The 18,378-nt window shown below is 41.3% G+C and overlaps 1 protein-coding gene across 15 annotated transcripts in view; it reads right to left on the bottom strand.

The window, feature by feature from the left end:
- CDK14 (cyclin dependent kinase 14) overlaps positions 1-18,378 on the bottom strand; it is a 642,291-nt gene that overhangs the window by 414,412 nt on the left and 209,501 nt on the right. For 4 of the 15 annotated variants that reach the window (XR_014066045.1, XM_081531326.1, XM_081531327.1 and 1 more), the window contains exon 6: positions 3,497-3,567. The exons of the other annotated variants lie outside the window; for them this stretch is intronic. Coding sequence is in view for 3 of the 4 variants with exons in the window: in XM_081531326.1 (XP_081387452.1) it covers positions 3,497-3,567 (71 nt within the window). In the remaining variant the exon portion in view is untranslated. The remainder of the gene's footprint in view (positions 1-3,496; positions 3,568-18,378) is intronic. 15 annotated transcript variants of the gene reach the window in all.

Here is an 18,378-nt window from a genome sequence, read left to right as displayed (position 1 = left end):
TATCAACGGACTAGATGTAGGAGGTAAGAGAAAGAAGCAAGTCCATCCTAATAACCTAATAACCTAATAACCTCATCTCCTTCACAATAAATCTTTTGTGAAAAGCCTTTAGTTGGATTTGAAAATCACCCTGGCACTTTTAGAACAATATATTTCCATATAACATAAATGTTACGCAAGACTTCAAATATCTGAACTCTAGAACACTACTACTTCACCTTTCCTTACTAAGTGTGATTCACAGTCACTGTTTTCTCAGTGACTCATTCAATGAGCAGGTTAAGTATCTCAGTCAGACACGGCTGGAAACCCAGTACAGCTGTCATGAGCCAGTGTCGTGGCTTGAGACAGACAGAGGTGTGAGAGATACAGAGAATTCAGTGGCAGTATTAGATTAAAATAGCTTTAAGAGTTCTGACCTAAGCAGACAAGAAAAATATGAAAAGAATATACAATTCCACAAGGAGGAGGAGAGGTTAGCTGAGAGAACTCAAGTGCCTCTGATTGGGAGGACTGCAGGGTCAAATGAGATCAAAGAATTACTTAAGAATAGAGACCTGGAATCCTCCAGCTTCTATCCCAATTATACAGATGCTGTGGTGTGTCCTTCAGGGCCTGGGGAAGAGGAGCTGTGACGCCCACGCCCTCCACCCTCTCAGACCTCTGGCTGGTAAGTGACCGACCTCGCTTTATACAAGGAGCCTGACTCTTCCTGGGATGGCAACTCTAAATCACTCTGCGTGACAAGAACTCCAAGAATCTTTAGTTTTTAATAAAGACGTAATGATCAAATCAAACCCTAGGTATTAAAATCTCCTATGTTAAGTTTAGGAATCATAGTGTAGTAATTACTTGCTTCCCTGGTGATTCAGATGGTAAAGAATCTGCCTGCAATGCAGGAGACCCAGGTCAGTCTCTGGGTCAGTAAGATCCCCTGCAGAAGGGAATGGCTACCCACTCCAGGGTGGACAAGGTTCAATATCTGGTTGATAACATGTTTATTATGTTTAAGACACGTTGATATATTAACAGACTATACTTGTAATCTCCATTTAATTTATTTGAATCTGTGACTTTAAATTGAAAGGTGGAATCTATATATCTTTTATATATGGAATCTAAAAGGATGAAACTGATGAATCTGTTCGCAGAGCAGCATTGGAGACGCAGACACAGAGAACAGACTTATGGCCATGAGTGGGGAGAAGAGGGAGAGGGTGAGATGAATGGAGAGAGTAGCATGAATGCTATGTATGTAACATATGCAACATATGTATGTAACATATGTCAATAGATAGCCAATGGAAATTTGCTGTATGATTCAGGGAACTCAAACTGAGGCTCTGTAACAACCCAGAGGGGTGGGAATGGTGGGAGGTGGGAGGGAGATTCAAGGGGGAGGGGGACATATGTACACCTATGGTTAATTCATGTTGATATATAACAGAAATTAAGCCAATATTGTAAACCAATCATCAATCAAGTAAAAATAAATAAATATTTTAAAAATAAATACATTGAAAGGTGTAAAAGGCTTTTACTAGATCTTCCCAAGCACGGGAATTCTTAAGATGGACTTAATAAACTTGTAGTAAGTTTACAGGAAAAGTTCAAGTACTTGGAGAAGTTCTGGTTGTTAGATCAAGGTCCTTGAACACTTAAGAAGAACCAAATACATTAAATTTACAAATGCAGTTTTAAAGTGTTTATGGGAATTTAATTAGCTAGGCCTGTAACTGGGACCGATTAAGACTGTTTATTAGTACTCCCCTTGATTGTTTTGAACTGTAACCAAGCAGGAAAACATCCTTCCAGCTTCTCCCCTAAGTCCACTTATCCACTAGCAGGAGACAGACTGGAGTCTGCAAGCTTTGCTGGACTCATACTTTAAAGTGAACCATCTTCCCCTGCTCCCAGCCACTCCCATAAAGAATGGTGTGTTTATCTTGACCCTCATCTACATATTCAGTGTCTACTTGCTCTCTAGGTATTGGGTTGGCCAAAATGTTCTTTGGGGTATTTCCACAACATTTTAAAGAAAGAAACTAAGTACCCAAAGGAGTTGAAAACTTACGTCTGCACAAAATCCTGCACAGAATGCTTAGAGCAACTTTACTCAGTTACCAGAAGCTGGAAGCAACTGAGATGTCCTAGGGCTTCCCAGGTGGTGCTGGTGGTAAAGAACCCACCTGCCAATGCAGGAGACATGACACATGGGTTGGATCCCTGGGTCGGAAAGATCCCCTGGAGTAGGAAATGGCAACTCACTCCAGTATTCTTGCCTGGGAAATCCCATGACAGAGGAGCCTGATAGGCTATAGTCCATAGAGTCGCAAGCGACTTAACACACACACACAAGACGTCCTCCAGTAGGTGAATGAATAATTGTGTTATATCCACACAATCGAATATCATTTAGTGATGAAAAGAAATGAGCTATGAAGCCCTGTAAAAGCATGAAAGAAACTTAAATGCATAATAATAAGGGAAGAAGCCAATCTGAAAAGGTTATATACAATATGGTTCCAACTGTATGATTCTGGAAAAGGCAAAACTATAGGGATGGTGAAAGATCAGTTGCTGTCAAAGGTTAGATGAGAGTAGGGTAGTGAGGGGATAAATAGATGGAGCCCAGAGGATTTTAAGGCAGCAAAACCATTCAGTAATCCTGTGTCTGACTCTTTGCAACCCCATGGACTGTAGCCTACCAGCCTTCTCTGCCCACGGGATTCTCCAGGCAAGAACACTGGACTGGGTTGCCATGGCCACTTCCAGGGGATCTTCCTGACCCAAGAATAGAACCCGGGTCTCCTTGGTTGCCATGCCCTCCTCCAGAGGATCTTCCTGACCCAGGAATAGAACCCGGGTCTTCTGGGTTGCAAAGCCCTCCTCCAGGGGATCTTCCTGACCCAGGGATAGAACCCTAGTCTCCTGCATTGCGGGTAGACTCTTTACCATCTGAGCCACCAGAGAAGCCCTTAGTAACCATGAATATATGTTATCATGCATTTGTCAAAACCCATAAACCTGTACAACGCAGAGTGAAGTCTAATGTAAGCTGTGGACTTTAGTTAATCATGACTTCATTCATCAACTGCAGCAAAATTTGGGCCTGGGGAGAAGGGTGTACAGGAAATCTCTGCATTTTATGCTCAACTTTTCTGTAGGCCTAACACTATTCTAAAAAAAAAAAGTATATTTATTTTTTTAAAAGCACACTTGAGCAACTTTTTAGAGAAAAAGAGAATTTTTAAATCGTAAGAATTTAAAAAATTAAGTCTCCCTTTCTTTCTTCTTCTCTTTGCCCTCCACAGAGATGGTCAGTAGCGTCAGGGATACTGAGCTCATGGAAAAAGAAAATGAAGAAATCAAGGCTTCACTTAAGAATTCAGTCAAATGAGTGAACAATGATCTACAAAGCTTAATGGCTGCTAAATCATAGGATTGAGGAGCTTCCCTCCAAGTTACTAGAGCTTGAACTCAGACATTTACATACAGTTCACTCCAACAGCTGGAATTAATTGCCATTCTTGCTCAATTTCTCTGGAAGGAATTCTTCTACGATAGCTATAATTGCAAAAACAGTTTCTTAAAACTTCTATCCAGATGACTAATCAGGTCTTTAATTTAAAAAACTGAAACTGCTAGGAGTTTTGACTAAAGAAGCACACATACCACACTCTGTGTGGTCATTCTGATGTGAACTTACCTTTAAAGAGTCCTTTCCAAAACAGGAGTAATTAAATTTTTAAACAATGATGAATAAATTTATGACATAGAAATCTAGCAAAACAATTCATGAAAAATAATTCACACATTTTCCAAGTTCTTAATATTAAAGTTCATACTATGTGAAAAATTTCATAAGGATTGTATTTGCTATAAATTACATATAGAGTTATTAAAGGGCTTCCTCAGTGTCTCAGCAGTAAAGAATTTGCCTGCAATGCAGGAGACCAAGGAGACACTGGTTTAATCCCTGGGTCAGGAAGATCCCCGGGAGGATGGTATGACAACCCACTCCAATATTCCTGCCTGGAGAATTCCATGGACAGAGGAGCATGGAGGGCTACATTCCATAGGGTTGCAGAGACGGACATGACTGAAGTGCCAGCACACACACACACACACACAAAGCTTTTTTTTTTTTAAAAAGTCATCCCCCAATTTTTTGATCCAAAAATAGTCACTTCCAAGTTACCAGCTTTTATACATGTCTCCATTACTCATACCACAGCAAGAAAGAAAAGCAAGGGCAACCAATGAAAAGTATCATGTAAATGTTTTCTAGCTCTGAAGAATTCCCTCTGAGAGTATTTGAATTTTATTTTTAGAAAGAATTATATGGCTTTATTGTTTTCCATAAGGCATTTTACTTAAAAGAGATGTTTTGCAAATTACTAAAATGTTGCTATTATCTTTCATTTATACAAAAATTTTCCTGATAGGCCCTAGGGATCCTTTACAAATCTCAAATGCTAAATTGGAGACATCCTCCGTTAAATCAGCAAGTTCCCGCCCAAATGGGATGCTCACTTACATATAAACACAGGCTCATATGGCCACATTTCAGCCTGTGAGTCAGAGTACAAAGTATAGAAGTACATTCTGCTGGCTACACTGTGAAACTCAAGTTTCTTAATAGCTAAGTACTACGAGTTACGTACATAATCCCATTCTTTATGAATAGGTCTCAAGTGATTCAGATGTTAATTTGGCCATGAATTGTGAACTGAAGCCAAAATTCAGGAGCATAGACTGTACAACTAAAGGTAACCTTTCACAATTTCCTGAGGAGAATTTAATTGCTTGTTTGAGCCAAGAAGGGCATAAGCTGCAAATCTACCAAAATAACTTAATCAACAAATGTTTGAAATATTGCCAGCAAAGGGCAGTTCAATCTTTGTGGCCATCTGATGCAAAGCTATTACTATTTTTATTACTATTTTAAATCATTATTACTATGATTGGTATTATAGCATCATCAACAGATAATTATTATTAGCATCACCACGTGTATTACTTTACACTGTCAACAAAAATAATTTCTTTTGTAGCACTTAACAATTCATAAACCCAAGAGTTTGGTGACAGTAGTCCCATAGAACAAAATGGCAAAGGACATTATTTCTCAATACTCTTTGAAAGTGAAAGTCATGTCCAACTCTTTGTGACCCAGGCACTGTAGCCCACCAGGCTCTTCTGTCCACGGAATCCTCCAGACAAGAATACTGGAGTGGGCTGCCACTCCCTTCTCCAGGGGATCTACCCAACACAGGGACTGAACCAGGTCCCCTGCATCACAGGCAGATTCTTTACCATCTGAGCCACCAGGGAAGCCCATTAACCCTCTTTACAGGTATTTAAAAGAAATAGATACCCTGTTTTGTTAAGTAACTTATCCAAGACCACAGAAAAGCTAACCAGTGGCAAGGGCTTGAAACCAGTTCTTCTCTCTCCACATCCCTTCCATGGAAACATGCTAGCCTTTTATTAGCTACTGTTTCATGGGGATTTCCCTGGTGGTCCAGGGGTGAAGAATATACCTGCCAATGCAGGGGGCACGGTTTTCATCTCTTGCCTGGGAAGACCCCGCATGCCACAGAGCAACTAAGCCCACACATCACAACTACTGAGCCCGCAGTCTACAGCCCACAAGGCACAACTACCAAGCCTGCGGCTGCAACTGCTAAGCTTGTGTGCCGCAACTACTGAAGCCCAAGCACCACAGCCAGAGAAAGTCCGCTCACAGCAAGACTCTGCACCACTAAAAACAAATGAATAAATGTTGTAGAGGAGCAGAGAGAGAATTATTGACCCCCTAATCAACTCTCAAGAAAAAGAAATGCAAACATGGGCTCAATAAAGAACAGAAATGGCATGGGCCTAACAGAAGCAGAAGATATTAAGAGGTGGCAAGAAAACACAGAAGAACTATACACGACCCAGGTAACCACGATGGTGTGATCACCAACCTAGAGCCAGATATTCTGGAATGTGAAATCAAGTGGGCCTTAGGAAGCATCACTATGAACAAAGCTAGTGGAGGTGATGGAATTCCAGTTGAGCTATTTCAAATCCTGAAAGATGATGCTGTGAAAGTGCTGCACTCAACATGCCCGTAAATTTGGGAAACTCAGCAGTGTCCACAGGACTAGAAAAGGTCAGTCTTCATTCCAATCCCAAAGAAAGGCAATGCCAAAGAATGCTCAAACTACCACATTAATGCACTTATCTCACACGTTAGTAAAGTAATGCTCAAAATGCTCCAACCATGCTTCAACAGTACATAAACCATGAACTTTCCAGATGTTCAAGCTGGTTTTAGAAAAGGTAGAGGAACCAGAGAACAAATTACCAACACCCATTGGATCATCAAAAAAGCAAGAGAGTTCCAAAGTCATCATCTACTTCTGCTTTATTGACTATGCCAAAGCCTTTGATTGTGTGGACCACAACAAACTCTGGAAAATTCTTAAAGAGATGGGAATACCAGACCACCTGACCTGCCTCCTGAGAAATCTGTATGCAGGTCAGGAAGCAACAGTTAGAACTGGACATGGAACAACAGACTCGTTCCAAATAGGGAAAAGAGTACGTCAAGGCTGTATATTGTCACCCTGCTTATTTAACTTTTTGCAGAGTACATCATGAGAAACGCTGGGCTGGAAGAAGCACAAGCTAGAATCAAGACTGCTGCGAGAAATATCAATAACCTCAGATATGCAGATGACACCACCCTTATGGCAGAAAGCGAAGAAGAACTAGAGTCTCTTGATGAAAGTGAAAGAGGAGAGTGGAAAAGTTGGCTTAAAACTCAACATTCAGAAAACTAAGATCATGGCATCTGGTCCCATCACTTCATGGCAAATAGAAAGGGAAAAAGTGGAAACAGTGACAGACTTTATTTTCTTGGGCTCCAAAATCACTGCAGATGGTGATTGCAGCCATGAAATTAAAAGATGCTTCTCCCTGGAAGAAAAGTTATCACCAACTTAGACAGCATATTAAAAAGCAGAGACATTACTTTGCCAACAAAGGTCCGTCTAGTCAAAGCTATGGTTTTTCCAGTAGTCATGTATGGATGTGAGAGTTGGACTATAAAGAAAGCTGAGCACCGAAGAATTGATGCTTTTGAACTGTGGTGTTGGAGAAGACTCTTTGAGAGTCCCTTGGACTTCAAGGAGATCAAACCAGTCCATCCTAAAGGAAATCAGTCCTGAATATTCATTGGAAGGACTGATGCTGAAGCTGAAACTCCAATACTTTGGCCACCTGATGCGAAGAACTGACTCATTTGAAAAGACCCTGATGCTGGGAAAGATTGAATGCAGGAGGAGAAGGGGACAACAGAGGATGAGATGGTTGGATGGCATCTCCGCCTCAATGGACATGAGTTTGAGTAAACTCTGGAAGTTGGCGATGGACAGGGAGACCTGGAGTGCTGCAGTCCATGGGATCGCAAAGAGTCAGACATGACTGAGGGACTGAACTGAACTGAATCAACTCTCAGTTCCCCTGAGAGCAACTGTTTCCAAAATAACTTCAGTACCACCCTCCACAGATGCTGTGTTCACTCTTAGGATGATTCAGATGGCTACAGAGGTTTTGAACACCTATACCACTCCCTCACTAACTGTGTTTCTGAGCAGGCTGCACCCCTTTCTCTGAACTTTTTTTTTTCTTTTATAAAACTGCAGCATCTATACCCCATAGGGTACTTGTGTGGATTTGACAACATATAAAGCAGGTAGTTACGTGTCAAGCCCAGAGTCCACACAGCATTCCTGAAAGGGGACAAGAATCCCAGAGAAGGAGCTCCAGGCTGCATTGGCCCCAGGACAATGTGAGCAAGTGAGCCAGGATAAGAGGAAAAGGAAACTGCTATGAGTTCGTAATTGTACGAAAGCTCATCCACTCAGGAGCCATGCAAACCCTGCAAATCGGACACTCTGAAATTTTCTGCAAGAAAAATTTCATCCCTTGAGCTCAAACACAATGTTTCTGGAAGGCCCCTTCCACCTTATCTCATCACTCTTGAGATTCCATTTTTTTGGCTGTGCCACCTACAAAAACAATCAGGAAATCAAACAGCTACTCATGGATCCTATACTATGAGGCTAACCTGCTGCTAGATTCTGCCAAGAACACTCAAGAGGGGAAATACTATGTGCCACATTCCAAAATAATAGAAGACTGAACATGAGAAGAGCTTATCGCAAGTTACTGAAGAAACATGGATAAAATAGACGATAAACTACAGAACTGTACAGTGCTAACTGGAAGCAGGACTAAGACACTGGGTATGAAAGGACAGACGTAAGGAGGGGGCACTGCAGGCCAAGGGACAGCACAAGTCACCCTGCATGAGGGTGACGGGGATCTCAAGGAGGCTACAGAGCAGACTTGACCACTCGGGTGACACCGAGGTCAACCCTTATTGCACTGGAGGGCAGGCAGGGAAGATGGTGAGACACTGAGTTCAGTACCAGATATGGCGGGCCCAGGTCATGGAGGGCCCCTCGCAGTCAGGCTGAGGTACCGACCCTGAAGCAGACAGGAAGGAAGCAATCCAGGTTCCTACACAGGAAAGAGCGATGCTCAGTGTGGCTGGAGTGAGTCTCGTGGGGCCAGGCTCATAGCCTTCTTCAGCATCAACACACTCATCTCTCAGAGGCTGCTCCACTGTGTACATTATCACGAGGAGCCCCTGGCTGCAGAACAGACTTGCTCGGTTCACGCCTCCTCTCAGAGGGGGTAACTGGCTTAGAGCCAGGCACACGAGCAGCCAGAAAGGTTACAGAGCACAACGCTTCCCTGGTGGCTCAGTGGAATCTGAGTGGAATCTGTGTCCATGCAGGAGACCCTGGTTCGATCCCTGGATTGGGAAGATCCCCTGGAGGAGGTCATGGCAACCCACTCCAGTATTCTTGTCTGGAGAATCCCATGGACAGAGGAGCCTGGTCGGATATAGTCCATGGGGTCGCAAAGAGTCAGACATGGCTGAGTGACTAAAACAACAGAGTAACAGCAAAGCAAACAGAGCCATATAGGAGAGGAGGTTAGAGCCCGTGAGATGAACCACAGCAGGGGCCTCTTGGTAGAGCTAAGCGTGTTGAAGGATCGGGTCCTTTGCCTCCATTTGTGAGCGTTCTGTGGGGTCAGCTACAAATTCACTGCAGGTGAATTTCTCTCCGTTCAACCTGTCTTCTCACTTCCTTGCAGGTGAGAGCACCTTCACTTCCCATTAACCTGCATGTAACCTGGCCTCTGAGTCTGTTTCCAGGGAACCCAGCCAAAGACTGTGCTTCAGGAGGATGAATCCGGCAGCAGAAAATGGAAGAAACTGAGAGGATGGCCCCATGAGTCAGAGGGGCCCAGAGAGGAAACTACTTCAAGGACCTTCACGACTTTATATCTGGATAGGAAAACAGCAAGGAAGATGAAAAGGAAGAGGATGAGCGTGGATGCCACTGTGATGAAATCCCTGCAGTGGAGACAGATTACTTATGAGGATAGAGGGGAGTCTAATATAACACGACCCCAGCATAGACAATCTGATGTCTTTCGGTCAAAGAAAATGTTATGCCTGAAACACATTGGTCCCGAAGCATCTAAAACTGTTTGGTGGGGTTGGGTTGAGCTGGAGAGAGTAACAGTACCTTTAACGAGTTATACTAGGTTATCTGAATCTGGTGGCATACACAGTCAAGGCTAGAGATGAGATGCGGTTTGGGGAATCAGCCCAGAGAATTGACAGCTGGTACCAAAAGGGTCATGATCTCCCATGAGCGAGTGAGGAGAGTCAACACCGTGGATTTGCAGGATGCCCTTGAGAAGCCAAAAGTGAAGGTCTCTGCAGAAAAGAAAGGGTTCTATGAGAGGCCACCTTTAGGAAATAAAAATACAACACAGCACACCCAGTGAAATGCAAGGGACATACAATTCTTCAGTGGCAGCAGCAAACAGTGTCAAATAATAAAATGGTATTACGGATGACCAAGAATTTGAAAAGGTCATGAGTTTTTGCTAAGCGGATGTCACTGGTAACCTTTAAGGGAAAACATTCTAGTTTTTATTTGAAAAATCCTATAAAAGACTGATTCCTGTTTTGAATGACCACATGTGCTTCCTTAACATGTTGATTTCTGGTTAAATTATACTTTTTCAAAAATTATTTGGGGTTGGGGGAGGAGGGAGCCCGGCATTTTATTGCTTCTCCAGGGAAAGGACAAATGTTCACCATTAGAAATCCTCCTCTTCCAACTAGGGGAAGGTTAAGATTCCTCAAAAATATGGAAGTTTCTCAAAAGACTGGTTTTCTACATTAATATATGCACTTTAAATGACCATTTAAAACCTTTAAAAGATGTCTTCTCGCTTTTCTTAAAGGCTACAAATTGCTTAGAGTGATACCAGGAACTCCAGAGGCTCACAGCAATTAAAAGGAAGACAGCTCCTTACATGTTTATGTCTATGAAATTATAACACACACACACACACACACACACACACACACACACACACCCCAGGGAAATGGAAAACATGAATTGCACTTATTAAACATGATATATCTAAAATAGGCTTTTAATTTGCAGAAATGTGTTGATGTGTATATTCATGTGAATATATAACAGAAAGGGTTGTAGCTAGGAAATATTAGCATTGAAGAAAACTTCCTAGATATCCCCTAGGCCATATATGCATAACAAATCATTTCAGTTACTTCCTTATAAACAAAGAAAAGCAAACATTCTCCCTAAGAAAAGTCCACAGGTTTGAAAATCTCAATTCTTGACTGTCATCTCAAGTTAGCTTTTGCATTACACTTCATCCCTGAAATATAAAAGGCCATGTACTGCCCTCCAATGATACATAAAGTTTCCACTAACAACTCCATTCAGAGACCAAGGTAATCTATCACCGTACTTAAGGATTTGCCTAGATGCTTTACGAAGCCCAAAAGCAAAACATGGGTTTATCAAATCATCAAAATAACATAACCATATATTTCTCTGGTCATATTTTTTGCTCCAAGTACAGCAATATGTATAATAACACAGCAGCAAATAAAGAATTGGGGTAATAAATTATATGTATACACATATACACACACAAATGGCCATTTGTTCTTTGTAAGTTTTAAGATTGTTCTTTACCCAAACATTGTAGGAGTCTCCTGGTAGTCCAGTGGTTAAGAATCCACCCACCAATGCAGGGTACGTGGGTTCGATCTCCAGTCTGGGAAGATTCCACATACTGTGGGGCAACTAAGCCCATCTGCCACAACTAGTAAGCCTGTGTGCTGCAACTGCAGTCCACGCTGCAACCAGTGAGGCCCACGTGCCTAAAGCCCATCCTCCACGGCAAGGGAGGCCACAGCAATGAGAAGCCTGAGCACCACAACTGGAGTTAGCTCCCACGCGCTATAACCAGAGAAAGCCCATGCCTAGGACGAAGACCTCACCTGGCCAAAAATAAATTAATTAACTAATTAACTATAAAAATATTTCTAGGTTGATGAAGTTTTTACTTAAAGAAGGCAGGAACTTCCAGTTAAACACTGCAGTGTTTCACACCAGTAATTTTTCTATCTCATACACAAAATTCAAAGTTGACAATCTTAATGAACCCAGTTTAAGATCGCTTGTTTGCGCAGAATATTTTTATGACTTTACTTTCAATGGTTTAGGTAAAGCTTAAGTGATAATAGCATAGGCTTGTCGGTCAAGTATTTTCAATAAACTACTACTGAGGTAAAACTCTTCTGGAAATATAAGAAGTATCTGGAAGTCCAGTTTTTCAAGCAGTAGCTAAGCTACCAGCAATCCCTAATTCTGAAAACTTTCAAGTATGTGTCTGAAATCAAAATTGTATGGTAAACAGCTGTGTTTTCATGTTTTTCCATTTCCAGTTTGATTTAGCTCCCTGGATGGAGCTAAATCACACTTTTTAAAATATTTTCTTTTGCACTAATTATTTCACTAAAGGCACTATCAGTAAGTTCTGCAATATTAATCACCTTAAAATTAGCAAGGTATCTAGTATTTGGTTAATCTATGTTCCAACAGTTAATTGGTTATGGGTGAATCCTGCCAGGCAAGTTTCAATTGTTTTCTAACACATTCATGATTCTACTAGAGAAGACTGCATGTATTAGGCTAAGAAAGGAAAGTTGGAACAGGAACTGGGGACTGATCTGTGGCTCTGGGCCAATCAAGTACAAATCACTGAGGGGTTAAATCTTAATTTCTATGATCCTGCCTCTAGGAAGTGGTACATTCTCGTCTTAATAGCTGTGCTATAGAGTCAGATGGACCTGCGTTCAAATTTATCAGGTAGTCGATTCTGTGGATTTACAATCTGCTGGTTAGAATGGGTAGGTGGTGGGAGTTACTGGCTCCCTACAACACCATCAACCACCTATAATATTCCAGATGTGTTAATATAACAGGAGCAGAGGGAAGGACATACCCTGGAGCCAAATCAACCCTGGAAGTCAAAAAGAAAGTAGAAATGTTTAACTGTGGAACGTCCCTGGTGGTCCACTGGTTAACAATCTACCGGTCAAGGCAGGGGACACAGGTTCAGTCCCTGGTTCAGGAAACAAGATCCCACCTACCATGGGGCAATTAAGCCCGTAGGACACAACTACGGAGCCCTCGCTCTAGAGCACACGCACTGCAACAAGAGAGGCCACCTCAACGAGAGAAACCCTGCACCCAGTGACGAAGACCCAATGCTTACAATTTTTTAAATACATTTAAAGGCACTTAGAAAGCAATGTAAATGGACAACTGCTTATTCAATGCCTATAATGCATTTAGAATATTTAAAATACTACCCAGGTCATCTTAAATAAATAAACCCAACCAATCTGCTGCTCATCACGGATACTTTCTCAAATTTCTGGGGGAAAAGAAAATGTCCCTGCAGAAAAATTAATCCTGGTATTTCAACAAGAAAATTTTATAATCATAAGTAGTTCTGTGAAACCAAGTCGTTGCCATTAAAACTGAGCCCTGCTGTGGGTTCCTGTCTACCCTAGCCCTAAACTTCAGGACAGAAGGAAGAACTATCAGTTCACAGATGACAGAACCACTGCCAAGTTCATGCTTATTATTTCCTTTAATTCTTTTTCTTGGGCTCTATTCAAACTGTTCGTGCTTTTAAAAAGTCCTATTATCAAATCAATTCTCCTGAGCATACTCAGGGACTTGACTGGGATGGCATGTGTCCAAAACATACAAATGTCCTACACTAAAATTTCCTTGAACTCTCTACTTCTAAACTTTTCCCACAACAAACTGGTACATCTTCTCCACATATGGGATTGATTTTCTTTTTAAAGAACCAAAATCGGAATTATTTGATCGGTCTTCTGCAGGCTTCCACCACATTCCAAAATGTCAGAAGAAAATGAGAAATAGAGAAAAATTGAAATGACGTATCTTTTTGGCACTTCCCACAAAGATCAGTTATAATCTGTGGTGAGCGCTGCATTTTCAAGTAGTGATTCACTGCCAAGATCTCTAAGCATCTTCTCTACAATAATGACTCAAACTGACTTTCACTCCAGGCCTCACTGTCCTGATCTTGGTAGTTATAAACTGTCTACTGAACTCTCCAGGACTCAGCTTGTTCTTTTGCAAAATGAGGGAACCAGATGACAGACTCACTAAAGATATTCTCAGCTCTAAAATCCTATGATTTCTAACTGGTAGAAATGGCACTAACCTCAACTTCAGCATATGTAACATCTATTTAACTCCTCTGACTATAAAACTGCTGCTGCTTCTGGCTTCCGGGGCTCCTCAGGTGGCACTGGTGGTAAAGAACTTAAGAGACTTAAGAGACAAGGGTTCAGTTCCTGGATCAGGAAGACTCCTTGCTCAAACTCATGTCCAAGGAGTCAGTGATGCCATGCAACCATCTCATCCTCTGTCATCCCCTTTTCCTCCTGCCTTCAATCTTTCTTAGCACTAGGGTCTTTTCCAATGAGTTGGCTCTTCGCATCAGATGGCCAAAGTATTGGAGTTTCACCTTCAGCATCAGTCCTTCCAATGAATATTCAGGGTTGATTTCTTTCAGGATGGACTGGTTTGATCTCCTTGCAGTCCAAGGGACTCTCAAGAGTCTTCTGCAATACCACAGTTCAAAAGCATCAATTCTTCGGCACTCAGCTTTATTTTCTCTTCATTTCTCCTTATATGAATCCTACCTATCAGCTATGGTCTGAATGTTTGTGCCTTGTCCACTCCCCACAAACTCATATGTTATAATCCTAATTCCCAAAAGTGATGATAGTAGTAGGTGGGGCCTTTGAGAGGTGATTAACTCATAAGGGTGTTGTCCTCATGAATGGGATTAATGTTATTTCATTTTTTAAATAATTTTATTGATGTATTTTTGGCTGTGCTGGGTTGCTGTGCTGGGCTGCTGTGCCCAGGCTTTCTCTGGTTGTGGTGAGCAGGGATCTCACTGCAGTGGCTTCTCTAGCTGTGGAGCCCGGGCTCCAGAGCACACAGGCTTCAGTAGTTTTAGCAGAAGGACACAGTAGTTGTAGTAGTTACAGCTCCCCAGCTCTAGAGCATAGGCTTAATAGTTGGAGCCCATGTGCAATCTTCTCAGATCAGGGATCGAACCCATGTCTCCCGCATTGGCAGGCGGATTCCTCACAACCGAGCCACCAGAAAAGCCCTCTGTTTTTTTTTGTTTTTTTTTTTTTGGCCCTGCCGTGTGTGCTGTGCGGCATCTTAGGTCCCCAATCAGGGATCAAACCCACGCCCCCTACAGTAGAACCCCAGAGTCCTAACCACCAGACCGCCAGGGAATTAGGATTAACGTTCTTTAAAAAGAGCTGCCCCGGGGCTCTCTAGCCAGTTCCACCACATGAGGACACAGTGAGACATCTCCCCACCTGGAAGGGGACCTTCACTCAGACACCCTGCCACTCCGATCTCAGACTTCCAGCCTCTGGAAACGTGAGCGATACATTTCTGTTGTTGATGAGCTGCGGGTCTCTGGATTTTGTTATAGGAGCCTAAGCCATGATACTATGATTTAAGCTCAGCCCAATTCTCATCTCTTCCATGTCCACACCAGAGATCGCTTTCCTTTTAATCTCAAAACTACTATGGCCATTTTCAGTACTGTTTAAACTCCATTCAAACACTAACTGGATTCTTGATTAGTTTCATTTTGATGGCAGCAGAGAAAGAGCTGGGGCATGACTAGTCAATGCTGGGTTCGTACCACAGTCCTCAGAATATAAAGGCCCAGAGGTTATCAGTTAGTTTACAATTGAAACAACTGACCACATCATAAAGTACAATGCAGTCCGTGCTAAACGATAAGTGTACAAAGAACAACAACAACAGAAGCAGAGCAAGCCAAAAGAGTCAAAAAGGAAAAAAAGATTATTTCTGTGAAAGTCGAAAGGGTTTCTGGAAAGAGACAGGACTTTAACAAGGTCTTAAAAGATGGTTCAAGCAGAGTTGAGGAAGGGTTGGGAGGACTCAGGAAGGGCAAGGGACATTTCTTCCTCTGAGATACAGCTTCTTCTCTGACTGCTTCTCCACTGGGTAGTCATAAAAATACAATCTGTCAATTGCCATTTACAGACAGCTTCTCGGCTCCATAACTTATACAATGATTTTTTTACTTCTAGTGGGTTATTTTATCTCACCAAACAAATAGCGTCTTATGATTAAAGTGATTGGTCAAAAACCGACTGCAACAAAATACGGCTTCAAATGTTCTTTGGTGCAACCTTATAGGATGTCTCTTTCCTTCTCCCAAGTAAGTAGAGAAGACCAGTTCAGCTCACAGAGATTGCTCCTACTCCTCGCCCTCTACCTTCCTGGAATGAGGAAACCTTCAAAATCGATGATGACAACTTTATAACTAGAGGACTTCATTTCTTTCTATTTTTTGCTTTTTTAAAACTTTTTTAATAGAGGAAAACTGCTTTACAATGTTGTGTTGGTTTCTGCCATACAATAACTTGAATCAGTCATCACTATACACACATATATACATATATTATATATATATATATATATATATATATACACACAACTTCTCCCTTTGAAGTCTCCCCTCCTTCCATCCTACCTCTCTGGGTCATCACAAAATACCAAGCTGGGTTCCCTGAGTTATAGAGCAGCTCCCCACTAGTCATCTATTTTACACATGATAGTGTATATACGTCAATGCTACTTTCTCCATTCATCCCACTCTCTCCTTCCCCCACAGTGTCCAGAAGTCCATTCTCTAAGTCTGCCTCTCCATTTCTTTCCAGTAAATAGGTTCATCAGTACTGCTTTTCTAGATTCCATATATATGCATTTTTTTTTTGAAAGTCGCTCAGTTGTGTCCAACTCTTTGTGACCCCATGGACTATACAGTCCATGGAATTCTCCAGGCCAGAATACTGGAGTGGGGAGCCTTTCCCTTTTCCAGGGGATCTTCCCAACCCAGGGAAGACCTGGGTTCACCCAGGTCTCCCAATTGCAGGCAGATTCTCTACCAGCTGAGCCACAAGGGAAGCCCAGGAATACTGGAGTGGGTAGCCTATCCCTTCTCCAGCGGATCCTCCCGATCCAGGAATTGAACTGGGGTCTCCTGCATTGCAGGTAGATTCTTTACCAGCTGAGCTACCAGGGAAGCCCTAGCTGTTTCCTAGTAAACTCTATAACAGAGGATAATTTATTTTCGCTGGGCCTCAATTACCTTATCAGTAATATGGAAATACTGATATTTATATTCAACACAGTTATTTTGGAAATTAAATGAGATAGTATTTTTAAAAGGTTCTAAGCATTACAGGCACCCAAAAAAGTCCATATTTTAAAGAACTATGTAACTATTTCCAATTTGAACATATTTATAACTGGCTTTAAACAAATAAAGATTTTTAGCCAGTTATAAATGCCTTCAAATTAGAAACAGTTATATAGTTCTCCTAAATGTGTTTTCAATATAAATATATCAGAACTCAATTTATATTTCCAATAAAATGTTTATGTTTAATTTAATGTATGTTTATGTATACATCCAATAAAATGTATATTTCCAAATATAAGTTGAAAACTATATATTTCCAAATAAAATAAGACAAAATATAATATAAAACTTCTTACAAATTTAAGGCAGACAAGAAATACATTTTTCATTAAAAAAACTTTATCCGTAAAAATTAAAGATATGAAAAAGAAAAGACATGATTTTTATAGTTTTTAAAGTCACATGATCTAACAGCTTGCAAATTTTTTGTTGATATCAATTGGCAGACACTCATCAAATTGCTCAGACTTACAAAGAATAACAATTTTGGCAATTTACATAAGCTTACTTAGCATCAAAGTCTAGACTCATAGATTTTTATCTTCTATTTAAAAAAAAATTTGTCTGTCAATTGTCAAATGCCCTGAAGCAATTCATGTTAATTTTTTCAGTGACAGACATAAAAGGTTATTATTAGAAGGATTAAAAGAAATATTCTGAGCAGAATAATGCGTATCACACTACAGAATGTGTGGATGAGGAATACTGATGATACAATTATAGATCCTTTGTCCAGGAAAAGATTCATGCTGGTACTAGTATTTTAATCATGATGCATATGGGGGTTTCTCAGGTGGCTCCGTGGTAAAGAATCCACCTGCCAATCCAGGAGACCCAGATTCAATCTCTGGGTCAGGAAGATGCCCTGGAGAAGGAAATGGAAACCCACTCCAGTATTCTTGCCTGGGAAATTCCATGGACAGAGGAGCCTGGCGGGCTACAGTCCATGGGGTCACAAAGGAGTTGGACACGACTGAGTGACTAAACAACAACAACGTAAGATCAGACAGTTCAAGTCTTCTACTTCAAAGATGAAGAAACCGAAGACAAAATGTGTTAAGTAACTTGTTCGTGATACATAGGTAGTTGCACAGTCTTCATCACAATTTTGCAATATGGAACTTCACCTCTTTATTTCTTAGCAGCCTGAAAGACTCTATATACAATTTTGATCAGTAAGGATTTGGGACTTACGCACTCATTCATTCACTCACTGATTCAACATGTACGGAACGGCTATCATGTGTCAGGCACTGTTCTGGGTACTGGGTAGGAAGACCCAAGCTGCACTCCCTATCTGTCACAAAGTATTTATGTGACTTTGGACAAAAATCTCTTTAGATCTCAGCTTCTTAAAAACGTCTTAACATAAAGACAGTAACATCAACTTCTCTCACAATGGTAAAAGATTAATGAAATCACTCAGGAAGTGCTGAATAATGTCTCCAATTTACACACAACCGACCTATTATCTAATGTGCAAACCATACAAACAACTGCCATGTGAATGTCAGACCTCAAACTTAACAA

Source organism: Giraffa tippelskirchi, chromosome 10, assembly GCF_054371585.1.
Source record: "Giraffa tippelskirchi isolate mGirTip1 chromosome 10, T2T-mGirTip1v1.2.pri, whole genome shotgun sequence".
Taxonomy (NCBI): Eukaryota; Metazoa; Chordata; class Mammalia; order Artiodactyla; family Giraffidae; genus Giraffa; species Giraffa tippelskirchi.
The sequence above is the reverse complement of the archived record's forward strand: the minus strand, read 5'-3'. Positions and strand labels throughout refer to the sequence as shown.